The following is a 13,307-nucleotide window of genomic DNA, read 5'->3' on the forward strand; positions in this document are numbered from 1 at the left end:
CACCTCCGACACCTACATAACCTCTGATCCTGCACTAATCCTTCGCTCTCGTTCTCACTCTCGTTCTCGTTGCCGTTCTCCTCTCATCACGCATTTTGCTCCTTCTATGCGGCTTTCAGGCACCTGTTAAGTTCTTGAGGCAGTCCCCAGACCCCATCCTGTATGCAGTGCCCCTGCCAACGTCATTATCATCCCCATAATCATCTCATGGCAGAGCCCAGGGTGGAAGTGGGAGTGGGAGGGTTCTGGCTGGGTCCTGGCTGGGTCCTGGGCGCAGAGCCTCAGCCTAGACAGCGAAAAATTCAGCGACGTTGCCAGATGCTATAAATTAGAAAGTGTCAGGTTCGTTACGTAAATTACCTGGCCGTAAAACGAGGGGGGGAGACTTGAGGCTATGTGGATGTGGGCAAGACTGGGGGTGTGGGTGTGGGTGCGGGTGTGGCATACAAGCAACAACGGCAGCAACGACAAGGACAACGAATTAATGTCTTTTTATTTGCGCTTGGCTCGCCGAAAGGGCAAAAAGATTTGTCAAGGATATTTACGGCAGCCGGCAGCGGCGGCGGCGGCGGCGTCGGGATGGGCGTGGCCCGGCGTCTAGGGCGCTTTGCATGCCCTGCCCCAAAGGAAAACAGCAACAGAGGAATAGAAACAGGCAGCAGAGCCACCAGAGGCAGTAGAGGCCGAGGGCCAACGGGAGAGTGAAAAGGAAAAAAATAAATAAAGATGCTGACCCAGAAATAAAAATGAGATTAAGTGTGATTAACACGCTGCCGAGCTTAGACGTCGTCTTCCATACTGAATACCCTGCCAAGGGTATAACGATTTCGATCAGATGCTTGCCAAGAGTTTGCCAGAGAACGTACATATGCCATTGTCCTGCCACATCCAATCGTAGCCACGAAGATAGGATCAATATATTCGACTTTAAAAGGCTTTGGAAATAGAAACCAAACTCCATATTCCTTCGATCTTAAGATTCTCAAGTGGGAGTTTAAGTATTGTAGTGTAATCCATTATTGAGAAGTATCTTGGGGATCCAATATTACGAGGAGTAACATTGTTAATTCTAGGGCATCTTAGTCTTCGTTCCACAAGGCCATTTGTGCCTTGCTTCTTTGTCTGCGTGCTCGTGCCCCTCTGCCTGTGTATGGGAGGGTGGGAGTGTGGGGTCCAGCATTAGCAGCATTATGCATTATTTTCGCTTTCACAACTCGCAAAAGGAAAAGCGAGGAAAAAGCAAAACGAAGCAAAGATAGATAGAATAAAACAAAAGGCCGCTTGGCATCTCCATCTCCTGCCTCCATCATCCAAGCCCAGCTCCATCTCTCCTTCCGGATGTCGGATTCCGTATTCCATGGTCCAATCCCCAATCCCCAGTCCCCGGTCCCGAGTCGCGTATCTTGCATCTTTCCATCTTTCGGTCGATTCAAGGAAGCTCCCTTCTGGAAGCCTCCTTCTGGGGCGTGGACGGGGGGGGGGTGTTGGTGTAATTTATTTAGTTACAACTTGATTTGCATAAAGCGAACATTTACTTTTTAATTAGGTGTAAAATTTATGCACTTCACTTTCATTTTGGCCATTGCTTTGTTAATTCCTTTCCACTGACCCACCACTGCGCCTCCCCCTCGCGCCCTCCTTGCAATGGGGATTGTCAGGAAGCGGAGGAGGGGTTTTTTGAACAAGGCTCTTGAACTTCTCAATGGGTAAAGTTGGCCACAGCCGACTGCCAGGACTTCCCTGTGGGGGTCCCTGAAAAGAGTGCCTCTGCAGATTCCCGGGGAACTTGTTGAACATTTTCAGAAATTCCAGGATATGGGAAGGATTTCCGAGACTACAAAGTCTGAACAAATCTGAACAGTGTAGCCAGTGTTAAAGGGAAAGGGCTCGCCATATAAACGTGTGCATCTCTCGGAACGTATTCCATGAATAACTCGCTGAAAACGAAACATCGTTGAATCCAAATCAAACCCATAAATGCGGCCATAACCGCCATTTCCATTTCCATTCCCATTCTCATTCGCATTCCCGTTACGGTTCCCCCAATGGCGACTGTGTTCAACTGTAATGCCATTCAATTTGATTCGATGCCATGCCATGCGATGCCATGCGATGCGATGCCAGGCGATGCGATGCGATTCGATTTCCCCAAGTTGCTGGGAAAACCCAATTGCCAGTTGCCAGTTGCCAGTGAAGTGAGCTTCAGCCTAAGACGATGAGCATCAGCACCAGCATCGGCATCGGCATCAGCTCTGCTCTTGCAGCAGATTCTACCCTCAGCTTCAGCTCCCGGCTCCCAGCTTTACCTTCTGTTTCCGCTTCGATTTCGGCTTTTGGGAGCTGCCTGAACCTCTGCCTTTGGCTCGCTGAGCGAACATTGTAGTTTGGTGGCTGCTGAGCGGATTACCGAATGTCTCACAGCCTTACAGAGCCTCGGATCTGCACCGCACCGCAGCGCACCGCACCTCGGTGGCACAGCACGTCCAAGATACATTTGCCTCTCTCAACACGTTGCCCCTTGGCCTCTAGCTCCATCTCCATCTCCACCTCCAGCCCGCCATCCATATATCGCCTCTCATCCGTGGCATGTGGCAAATACTTTCGTGTTGACACTGACGCTGGCGGGTAGTTAATCGGTTTGCTTGCAACGCTCTCGCCCGACTCGTCCCGACTTACATCCTTGCCCCACGCGGGGAGTATGGCGGGGGTGGCTGTAGCTGTGGAGTGGAGTGGCGATGCCAGGTGAAGCCCGAACGTGCCCGTGCCACAGGCCCACTTAATGCTGCACACTGAGGTGCGATAAGGAATTTCTAGATTTCTTTTGTACATATGCGAGTGATACATACTCGCATGTCCGATACAGGGTGTTTGCTCCGCCAAACGAAGATTTGCAATCGATTTTATAAAATGAAGTCCTGGGCAAAGTACCAGAACCTCGGTGGAGATGCTCTCCCTTGAAATCATGTGGCTTCCCTGTATATTTTCATCAGAAATTACTATCATTGCATACAGATATGTAATCTGTCCTCTTTCATCTGCTCTTTCTTTTTGTTGTTTCATGGAATTCCTCCTGGAATTCCCATTCAGTGTGGGTCCTACAGAATGTTCTTGAGATGTTTTCTTTGGATTAGGGGCCCGGCACCCTTTATTTATTTGAATGCCTCTCGGTTTTTATTTTCTTCTCCTTTATTCAGTGGCAACTTTTGTTGCTGGTGATGCTGTTGTCGTTGTTGTTGTTGCTGCTGCTTTTTTTTTTGTCGCTTTTGTGCTGCTTGTGTGCGCATTTCAGTGGCAAGAACTGTCAATCTTTGTGGCACTCCTCGGCAGCGACTGATGAAGCCTCCAACGAGCATTGCGATGCCGCCATGTGGTCGTGTGTTTTGATACACATATTGTATCGTTTTGTGGCGCCGCAACCAAGTCGAGGTCCGTGTACGTGTACGTGTACGTGTGCGCCGGGTATCCAGGTGGGGCAGAAAGGGTGGGTAGGTAGCAGGGTGGGCGGGTAGGAGGGCAGGAGGGCAGGCAGGACGGCAAGGTGGTTAGGGGGGTAGGCATAAGTGCCTGTATAAAAGAAGTCGACATTTATTTGCGAGCATGTTGTAAATTGTAAATTACATTCCTAATCTGGTGGGGAAGGGCCGCCTGGCCGCCTGGCTGCCTGGCCGCCTGGCCGCCTGGCCGACACACTCGCACACACATGCCGCACTAACTACACTTTAAGGCGAGTGTGTGGCAGTGGGTGGCGGTGCGCCAGAGCCCCACTCCAGCCTTGTGGCAGCTCCCAAATGAGGCACAAATAGACTTGTGGGGCGGGCGGGCGGCACGCACTTTTGCTCATTTATGTTTTAAATTTCATTTCCAGACAATGGCAGGACGGGGGCGGGGGACAAGTAGCGGGGGAGGGGGAACAGTGAGTGAGCAGGCAGTGAAGAGGCAGAGGGAGAAGCAGGAAGCAGGAAGAGCAGGGAAAAGCTGAGCGAGGAAAGCCAGGGAAAGTTACAATTTAGACGCCCAACTTCAGATGTCGTTGGGCTTAATGCTTTGGGGACTTTGTATTCTGGCTTTTGTCCTTGCCATGATTTGTGAGTGTGTGTGTGTGTGTGTGTGCTTCTGTGTGGATGTCGCTTAAAAATCTGCTACAGTGACAATGTCACGTTTTGTGTTAATTTAATTACAAGAAACCATTTGTAAATATTACGACGTGATTTGCAAAGGCACGCATGTACCTCTCCACCCACTCAGCCCATTGCTCAAGCTCTCATGCTCTCCAACCCTCACTCCCCTGCCACGCCTATCGAGAGTTTCGTGAAAATGATATATAATTTTCAAGCATTTTCATTTGCATTTGCAATTCATACGCACACACAGAGGCAAACACGCATACGCATACACAGACTCTGCGCTCTTCAAGCCGTGTCCGGGTACAGCGCGGATAAGCGGTGAAGCGGAGAGGTAATTCCTGACGGAACACGGTGATTACAGGAAGTACCTCTATAGCTTCAGACACGAGGACACCCCCGAGTGTCCTGAGTGTTCTGAGTGTTCGAATGCGAGCGAGGATCCGAGGCATGTGATCTGTGCACCACCGCTCTAGAACAGAGTGTGTTCCACCGCCAGAGGAGCTGATGGACTACATGACGGAGTCAGATGAAAACTGGCAGCGCGTTTGCAACACCCCAATAGCCATCCAGGGCGATCTGAGAAAATGCGAAGGGGACGACGACGCACAACACACATGCATACTCACTCACATACACACCTACACAACATACGCGAGATACAGTAGAAAAATTGTCTTCTCGCGTTTTGCTTGCATACTTTTAGGGCGCACAGAAAATCACCGCATCAGTGTCTTTGCAACAAATTCCCATATTGCTGAGTTGTCTGCAGCGCAGCATGTTGCCAAGCTAATGTCGTGTTGCGGAAGCTGAATCTGTGCAACGAAAGAAAAAACATTGAAATTTAAAAAAGGATAGAAATCGCATTTTTGGGCAGAAACTGTAAGAGCTAGAGCAACCAAATTTTGTCTCTGGACTTCTGTGGCCGTATCTAGCAGATTGCTGATTCTGGATCAGATCGGATCAATGTTATAGCCAGAAGGAACCAACGAAATTGTAGTGACTATGCAACGCCCTCCACGTGCTTACTCATTCTCTCTCTCTCTCCCCCTCTTTCACACACTCTTCCTGATTATTATTTTTTATTAAAAATTAGCCATAATAATTATTTTTGAGCTAAACAAATGGTCTTACACATCGACAATCTGTACAGGTGTAGCTAAGACTGAAACTGAAACACTACCTTAAAGAAAACTTAAAGCCCATCAAATACTCGGACGAGTATGTTCTCATTTTTGCCAGCTGCTAATCCCCATCAATGCCCGCTAAGGCAGCGGCAATTAACAGGCCATACGTTCAATTGGCTATAAACCATGATTTGCATTGATAGGCGCCGCCGAAGGGCTTAAGCAAGTCACACCAGCTCAAGTCGGATACTCGGACTCCAGGACCAGAATGAATCAGAGCGTCAGGCACACGTTGCATTACAGGATATCCCCCAGGGATTAGCGCAGCCGTGTACTAATACAACTGTGCATTATGTGTTGTGCAATTACTCATGAGGGGCCTGTGGGGCCTGTGGGGCCAGGCCAGGCCAGGCCAGGGACAGGGACAGGGTTGAATTCGGCTTGCCCCAACATTAAATGTTGCAATAAGAAAGTAGCCGGAGTGCACTCTCGGGTCGCCTCGCCTATTACTCCTGCTAATGGCGTGCAATCCCGGCCAGATGCAGGTGGGCGAATCCGAGGCGAACACTTAAATGAAACACCCGCCAGCACTTGGGGCAATTCATTTCGTTTCATTTCATTTTCGGCCCGGACGGAGCCAATGGATGTGGCACAACAGCAAACGGCAAATCCTCAAAGTGCAGCCCCGTGACAGCCGCACTCCGCCCTTTTGGCCACTCCCGAAATTGCAGAAAAGCCATGAAGATGTGTGCCCAAGAGTTTCACTCGAAAGTGCTCAAGGATTTCCCCCCAAATGTTGTGGAAATTCACTAACGGACACCTGACTTGGTCCGCCCCCTCTCGAGTACCCACATGGGGACCAACCCAATGCCATCCAGTGCGCAATCTGAAAGAAATGAGAAACAACTAACAGACCAAAAAATCAATCTCAAATCACTTTAGAATACATATATTTTTTCGATTTACATTTTTCCAGTGTACTTTTAATTATTTTGGTTTGTCCTCGACTTTTCGTTCATTTTATGCTTATTTTCAGGCGAGTCCCTTGCTATACAAGTTGTATTTCAGAGGGTTCCCTAGCCGTTAAGAACTTGAGTTTCCATATCCATCCTCGTGGTTCTCCTGTGTGTTTGGTATCAACACTTCCTGGCAGTGAAAATCGTCCGGCTGATCCACGAAATGCGAACATTCAACATTGTCGTCCGAACCTTTCTCATCTTTAGAACCTCGCGGTTTGCGACTCTGCGAAAAGTCGAGTAATTTGCCGTGAAACATGGCGTCAGAACATTCCTGATATGGAAAGGCATGCGTTTTGGGACTCTGCGAATCGCCCGGCTGCTCCACGTAGGGGGGACACTTCTCATTGTCGTCCGAGGTATCTTTAATCGACTTGGAGTTCTCTTGCGAATCGTCATCACTCGATTGTGTGCAAGCTGAAAACAGTTCGGCCATAAAGGTAGCGACCTCCTCCTCCATTGAGACCTGCTCTGCATTGTGGTTGTGCTCTGGCTCTTCTTTTTGGATGTCAGGCTTCATCTCTTTTTCGGTGGACTTATCGTCGCTCATGCTGCGGGAAGACAATCTTTATACTACTGCCACTACTAAGCCACAATTAAACTTACATGGAAATGTCTTCAAATCTTGTAAATTCCAAAAACTCTGCCGCTCTTCTGGCTTGTTGATTTCGCTTGCTGCTTTTTTGTACAGACAATTCAGCACACTGCAATTGAAAAATGTATTATAAACAATCACGAAACTATGGTGGCAGTTGGGTATACTACTATATTTACGGAATTTGTACGTTTCTTACAAAATTGTCCAGGTTTTCTGAATTATTTTCCCAATTTACAATTGCAGAAGGTAACGCTGATGTCGTCTGATAGTGTTTGAAAGTGTTCGGCAACGCTTGTCAGCTGGCGCATGGCCGTGCTGGAAAATGTCGCGGGCCGATCAGCTGATTGAGTCTGAAACTTAGTGGGGGGTGGGGGTCTTTGGCGGTATTGGCTAGTGTTGGGTAAACATCGTTTAAATTTACTGAATAAGTTCGTTCGTTCATTTTTATGCAGTGAACTAAGTCGTTCTTATAGTTCGTTCCTTTTTGTTCATCTTATTCGTTCTTTTCCGTTCGTTCTTTTTTGTTCATCGTTCTTTTTTTCATTGTCCCTTTAGTTCGTTCTTTTTTGTTCTTTGGCCTGTTTTGTTTATCGGTCTTTTTGTTCTTAGTTCAATTTTAAAGTCTCATATCTAGTTTTAAGCTTATACGTAAATAATGCACTACAATTCATTGACGTTTTAACTTCTTAAATTTATTTTAATTCGTACTTAGTACTTGATATCGTTAGGACACAACCAACAGTTTCAATTAAGTATCTCGTTTTCCATTTTATATGTTTTAGAAGTCGGGGCTGAAAAACAATAATCAATTTTACTTATGTTGTACATTATAATTTTAAAACCTATAAAATATACACCATTTTTAAGTATTTCACATATTATTATGTAAAAACATAAGGCTTTCAACCTTATTGGGCGTCAAAAGCGTTCGACTTTTGCGGACTATTTCTCCTGCTGCAGAAAATAGGCGCTCACATGGCACCGACGTGGCCACCAAACAAAGACGTTTCAACGCATATTCGTATAGTCGTGGATATATGTACATTTTTTCGCTGCGCCCACCAGATCAAAGGGTCCTGCTGTCTATTGATGTTCTCTTCTGCTAGGTATTTATCTACCTCTCTAATGGCATACTCGTCCCAAATGCCACTTTTGGTTGGCGACGTTTTGACGGTTTCGATTTGTGAAGACAGATCATCAGCAACATTATCAACCAATCCCGTTTGAGCGATCTTACATTGTAGAGCTGCAACTGTTTTTTCATAGCATTCATCGGACCTAAAACCCCGTTTTTTAAATCTTGGGTCTAGTATGGTGCTCTCTGCATACAAAATATTATTTTCCAAATCCCCAAAACGTACGGTCAACTGCTCTTTGAGTTTTTCTACGACTGCCCGTAGAAAATCATCTTTTGGAATAGCTTTGGCTATGGATTGATGCAGCAATGTGGCCATTATAATAACATTTGATAAGTTGACATTTTTCTCTGCTGAAATTTCAGTTGTTATTTCAGAAAATGGCTTCAGCACTGGCAATACACCATCAATAATTTCCCATTCTGCCTGGGTCAGTACTAGTTCAGGGCGTAGAAGGGAAATGACCACCATAACTCCATCTTTTAAAATAGACAAGCGCTGAAACATTTTGTATGTTAAGTTCCAACGTGTAGGCACATCTTGTGTCAGCTTAAGGTCGGGAAGATTTAATTGGCTATTAATTTCTTTGAGCTTCTTGAATCCGGATGAGCTGCGATTGAAAAATTCTACAATTGCCTTTGCTTTGACCCTTACACTGTCAATTGGTCCCAGTGCTTTCTGTACAATGATGTTCAAAGTGTGGGCAAAGCATGGAATATGGCGCCAATTTCCCAATTTTATCGCTGTTACGATATTGGCAGCATTGTCTGATGCAATTGCAGTAATTTTATCTTCAATTTTCCAATCAGCTGCAACACTCTGAAGAAAAGAGCAAAGATTGAGGCTTGTGTGCCTCTCACCGAACGCTTCACAAGCTAGCATATGCGAAGATAGTTCCATATTCGTCTTGTCTATGAAGTGTGCGGTTACAGCTATGTAACTCTCATTGGTGAGCGATGTCCATCCATCAGTTGTGAGACAAACTCCAGATGCAGATGCTATCTTCTCTTCACATTGGCAATTAACTCACTGTGTATATTTGGAAGTAGCACATTAGACAGCGTTTTACGTGTGGGCAACTTATATCCAGGGCAATTTGAAACGTCCTCTATCAGCTTCTTAAAATCCGGCTCCTCCACGATCCGGAGAGCATGATGGCCTTTGGAAATCATTCGCACTAACTGTTTGTCTAATTGCTCACTTTTACGCGCTGTCGGTGGCTTCTGAACAAATGCAGTTATTTCTTGCTGCGATGTTGTGGCGGCAGAATAACTGGCTTCAGTACTTCCTTGTCGTTCAATTTCATCGAGAGAAGCTGGGTGTTTCAACTTCAAATGCCGTGTTAAATTGCTCTGTGAACCTCCGGCTATACTCAAATCCGACTTGCAGTACTTGCACTTTGCCTTTTTGTCATCTATGGCATCGAAGTGATTCCATAAAGCACTAAATTTACGTTTAAGCGACATTTCAAAACAGTTTAAATTTCTTTTCAACTTTCTTGCCAGAGTCCGCCACAACAAAATGTGAAAAGAGCTGCCATACCAACTCAAAAATAACGAACAAAACGAAATGAGCAAAACAAAAAGAGCTGCCATACCAGCTCAAACATAGCGAACATGAGGAACAAAAACGAACGAAAACGAACGATGAACAAAAAAGAACGACAGATGAACAAAAAACAACGAACGGAAAAGAACGATGAACAAAAAAGAACGATGAACGAAAAAGAACGAATAAGATGAACTTATTCAGTTCGTTCACTTCCATGAATAGTTCATTTTTGTTCGTTCGTTCATGAACGACCCAACACTAGTATTGGCCATTGATTTCCTTGGTTTTCGTAATCAAAAGTTTGGTTTACACGGATTTCCCACACAAACAGCTTAATTTTCAGCAGTTTGCAGAGGAAAAAAGGACGAGCTGAAGTTGGCGACGAGTACGAGTCGTTGGAGTATAATAAATTCGTGTGTGTTCCACCAACACTCTCACAAATTAATTAAAATGATTGGCCCGCTCCGGCGGCTGCCTGGCTCCGCCTGGGACGGGCCTGTCCCTGTCCCTGTCCCTCCACCTCTCCCTGTCCCTGTCCCCATCTGCCATGCTGCCAGTTCCCTGAAGCTGCAGCCAAACGCGCACACGTGCCACAGTTATGTAGATAAGCGGGTGTGTTGCAAGTGGGGCAAATGGCGGAGATGGACGCCGTGTGCCGGGTGGAATGCTCGCATGCTCGGGAAGCGCTCGACATTGGCGACGTGTCGCACGCAATTAGCAAAGTAAGCTTAATGTGGTTTCACTTGAATTACTTGCGAGTGGAAGTGGCACTGGCACTGGGGCAAAGGCAGTGGGGCAGGGCATTCCTTGATGCCGCAGATGCCATGCTCTGTCGTGCTCTGCCGTGCTCATCAATTGCGACGAAAGCAGACGGGAGACAGCAGACGGCAGACGGTAGCCGGCAACCGACAACCGACAACCGGCAACCGAGAAGGTGGCACACTCAACTTCATTTATTTTACTCAAATTTCAAACTGCAACGGATGCACTTGCAACGGCAGCATTAAGAAGAGGTGGGAAGAGACCCCTGCTGGGACTACTCCCAGTTCCCAGCTCCCAGTTCTGGTTGATGGCAATGCCTCGAGGTGGGTGGCGTGTGGCGTGTGGCCCCCAAACACGGCCATATGCCATCGATTTGGGCGACGCGCCAGAGGAATGCCAGACCATGCGATAGAATCGCTCCGCGGTTGCACAGACCTGCGTCTGTTCAGTCAATTGCATATTTTCCGAACCAGCTCAGCGTCCCAATTTCGATTTGATGCTTGTCTGCCTTTCGTTCTATTTGATTTTATTGCCCGATGCTCCGTTAATTGTTTTAGGCCGTTGTTTTCCATCTCCAAATATGCATTTTCCATGCATCGACTCGGATTGCAATTTGGTTAGTTTTCAGCCTTCTGCCTCATCCTTGGCTTGTTCGTATATTACATTTTGGTGGTCATCGAGTTGCAGAGTTGACGGACTCCCAGGACAAGATCCTTTCCTTTCTGCATAATGGTTGGTATTTTCGACCCTACACTCTTTTTGGATCGCCGTGGGGCTTCCACCGAATACGCATTCGAATCAGTTCCAAAGTCTCTGCGGGGGTCATATATCAGCGATGTTACTTTTACTATTAAAGCGCTCCTTAAAGGAATTGCAGATGCTGTCTTCGGTGTGTTTTTGTGGAGTGGAAACCGAAAGTGTCACACACAATTGCACTCTTCAGTCGTCGCTTTTTGCTCAGCCCGCCACCAGTCCTGCCAGCCATACCAGAGAATAAAATAAAGAATATTCCTCTAATTGTCGCCCAAGTGGACTTCAGGATCACTCTCTCTCTCTCTCTCTCCCCCTCTGTCTGTCTGTCCGTGACTTCTCTTTATTTTTGCATGTTATTTTACATTCTACATGCAATGCAATGACACAAGACAAGGGCAGACATTTTGCTTTTGTCTTTTTTTAAGACTGAAAAGGGAGTGTAGTCCAAGCCCAGAGCCATTTCCCGGCTCTGGCCCTGTCTGCGGCTCTGCACGTTTGAAATTTGGACACACAGCTTTTTTTTCCGCTACGTGTCCCATTTTCTGGCACTCGCTATGATTCGTCTCTGCTCGGCTTGGACCCAAAACTGGGCTGGAGAGGGGACATTAATAAAGAGTCCGAGCTACTTCCTTGAAGCCAACTTTTAGCACTTTGCATGTCCATATCGCAGTAAAACTTGCCGTTTCGTTCGCCCAAGTTGTCTTGCCATATATCGCTTAGATCTCACGTATTTTACCTGAAATGTGCAGTATTTAGATCGTCGATTTGTACATATTTGGGAGCACTGAATCCATTTCTTTCTTTCCAAATTTAATGGACTAACATACAATCGCTACAAGGCCTATCGATGGTCGACCCTCAAAGGCACTGGCTCGCCAGGCAAATTTCAAACGGATCCAATTTCAAGTTAGCAGGTCCGCAGATGAAGTCGCTGAAGATGTAGCACTAGATGTAGATGTAGTGTACTCAAAGATCAAAGTATCGTATTCTCGTCTCTCAAATATTGTATTCGATTGTCCAATGTCAGAAGATGCCCGGATCAATACGGGTACTGTAGAGCACTTTTTGCAGCAGAAACTATGCGTACAATGTGGCGCCGCACGGGTCTTCCTTCGGATACTGTTTCCCTACCAGGCTTGTAGTAAATACATGTATCGATAGTGCGATAGTTCGGTGCATTCTCTAAGTCGATGAGAATAATGTCAATAATGTCAAGTGCCGTGTCAGTGAAAATTCAGTCATTCGCTTGTAGGCTTTGTACTTTTTCCGACTTCTTTTTTTTTCGCTGCTTTGGGGTAAGTTGAGCGTTGTGCGGTGTGGAATATTGGCCTAATACGATACTTTTCAGTGCTATAGCTATCAGGGCTATTGAGTAAAATGAGTAAACTGGCGCTATCCCACTTCCAGTCACCGCGTTTTTCCAAATTGTACATGAAGCCTGACTACACGTACACCCCCTTCCTGAAGAAGCCGATCCACCTCGCGAACGTCACCCTCGATCAGGGAATATGGGCCAAGCTCTGGCTGAAGACCAAAAGCAATGAGAAAATCCTGGCCGATTTGCGTGAATGTTCTCCGAAAGTGTCCCTGGACATCGACGTACACCCGGGCGAAATACTCTACCTGGAGTCCAATGGCACCGTGATGGTCACTTTGGTGGGATGCATGCGGGAGCTCGAGCATGGCATGGGCTCCTTTCGCATGGAGGACTGCTTCATAACCGCCACAAAGTGGGTCAAGTGTGAAGTCCAAAACAGCAATCCATTCGCATAAGTTTCCACTGTAGCACAACACAGTCTGGTTGCCAATGCACTAGAAATCAACATATCAATCGATCAATAACAATTCTCAAATACACACATACACACATACACAATGCAATGAAAGTGTGTAAGTTTGTTTCTTTTGATGCGTGCATCGAGTGGATTGTTGATCAGTTCTTGGTTTGGCTAGTGTGGCTAATAGTTATCCGGATTATTCGAGAATATGCTTCTGAGCGTATGCCTTGGTGGATGGTACCAGTGCGTGCCGCCTTTTCCGCAGTCAGATGCGCATGGCGCAGATGAGCAGAGACTTCGCAGTAGAGTAGTCCGATATTCGTTCAATTCGTGTTCGACGCACTCGACTATAAGGAATATCAAAGATGAATTGCTGAGAGAGTGTAGTGGGAGGATGCAATACGGCGGCGAATACTGCAGGTGATAAAAGAAACTGGTACAAGTCGAGAGAGCTCAGCTTGGATC

The 13,307-nt window shown here is 46.6% G+C and overlaps 2 protein-coding genes across 2 annotated transcripts; one reads left to right on the forward strand and one right to left on the reverse strand.

Annotated features, from left to right (window-relative positions):
* Window positions 1-6,188: 6,188 nt before the first annotated feature.
* Window positions 6,189-7,153, reverse strand: LOC108150871. The gene is made up of 3 exons (XM_033393425.1): window positions 7,059-7,153; window positions 6,871-6,968; window positions 6,189-6,815 (listed from the first exon to the last, which is right to left on the reverse strand). Exon 3 carries the CDS (start codon window positions 6,812-6,814, stop codon window positions 6,332-6,334), a length of 483 nt encoding a protein of 160 aa, XP_033249316.1. The 5' UTR covers window position 6,815; window positions 6,871-6,968; window positions 7,059-7,153; the 3' UTR covers window positions 6,189-6,331.
* Window positions 7,154-12,252: 5,099 nt separating this feature from the next.
* On the forward strand, window positions 12,253-12,945 carry LOC108151654 (39 kDa FK506-binding nuclear protein-like). Its single transcript, XM_017280376.2, has 2 exons — window positions 12,253-12,359; window positions 12,413-12,945. The coding sequence occupies exon 2, from the start codon at window positions 12,442-12,444 to the stop codon at window positions 12,835-12,837; it is 396 nt and encodes a 131-aa protein (XP_017135865.1). The 5' UTR covers window positions 12,253-12,359; window positions 12,413-12,441; the 3' UTR covers window positions 12,838-12,945.
* The last annotated feature ends 362 nt before the right edge of the window (window positions 12,946-13,307 follow it).

The sequence above is a fragment of the Drosophila miranda genome, chromosome XL (assembly GCF_003369915.1).
Source record: "Drosophila miranda strain MSH22 chromosome XL, D.miranda_PacBio2.1, whole genome shotgun sequence".
Taxonomy (NCBI): Eukaryota; Metazoa; Arthropoda; class Insecta; order Diptera; family Drosophilidae; genus Drosophila; species Drosophila miranda.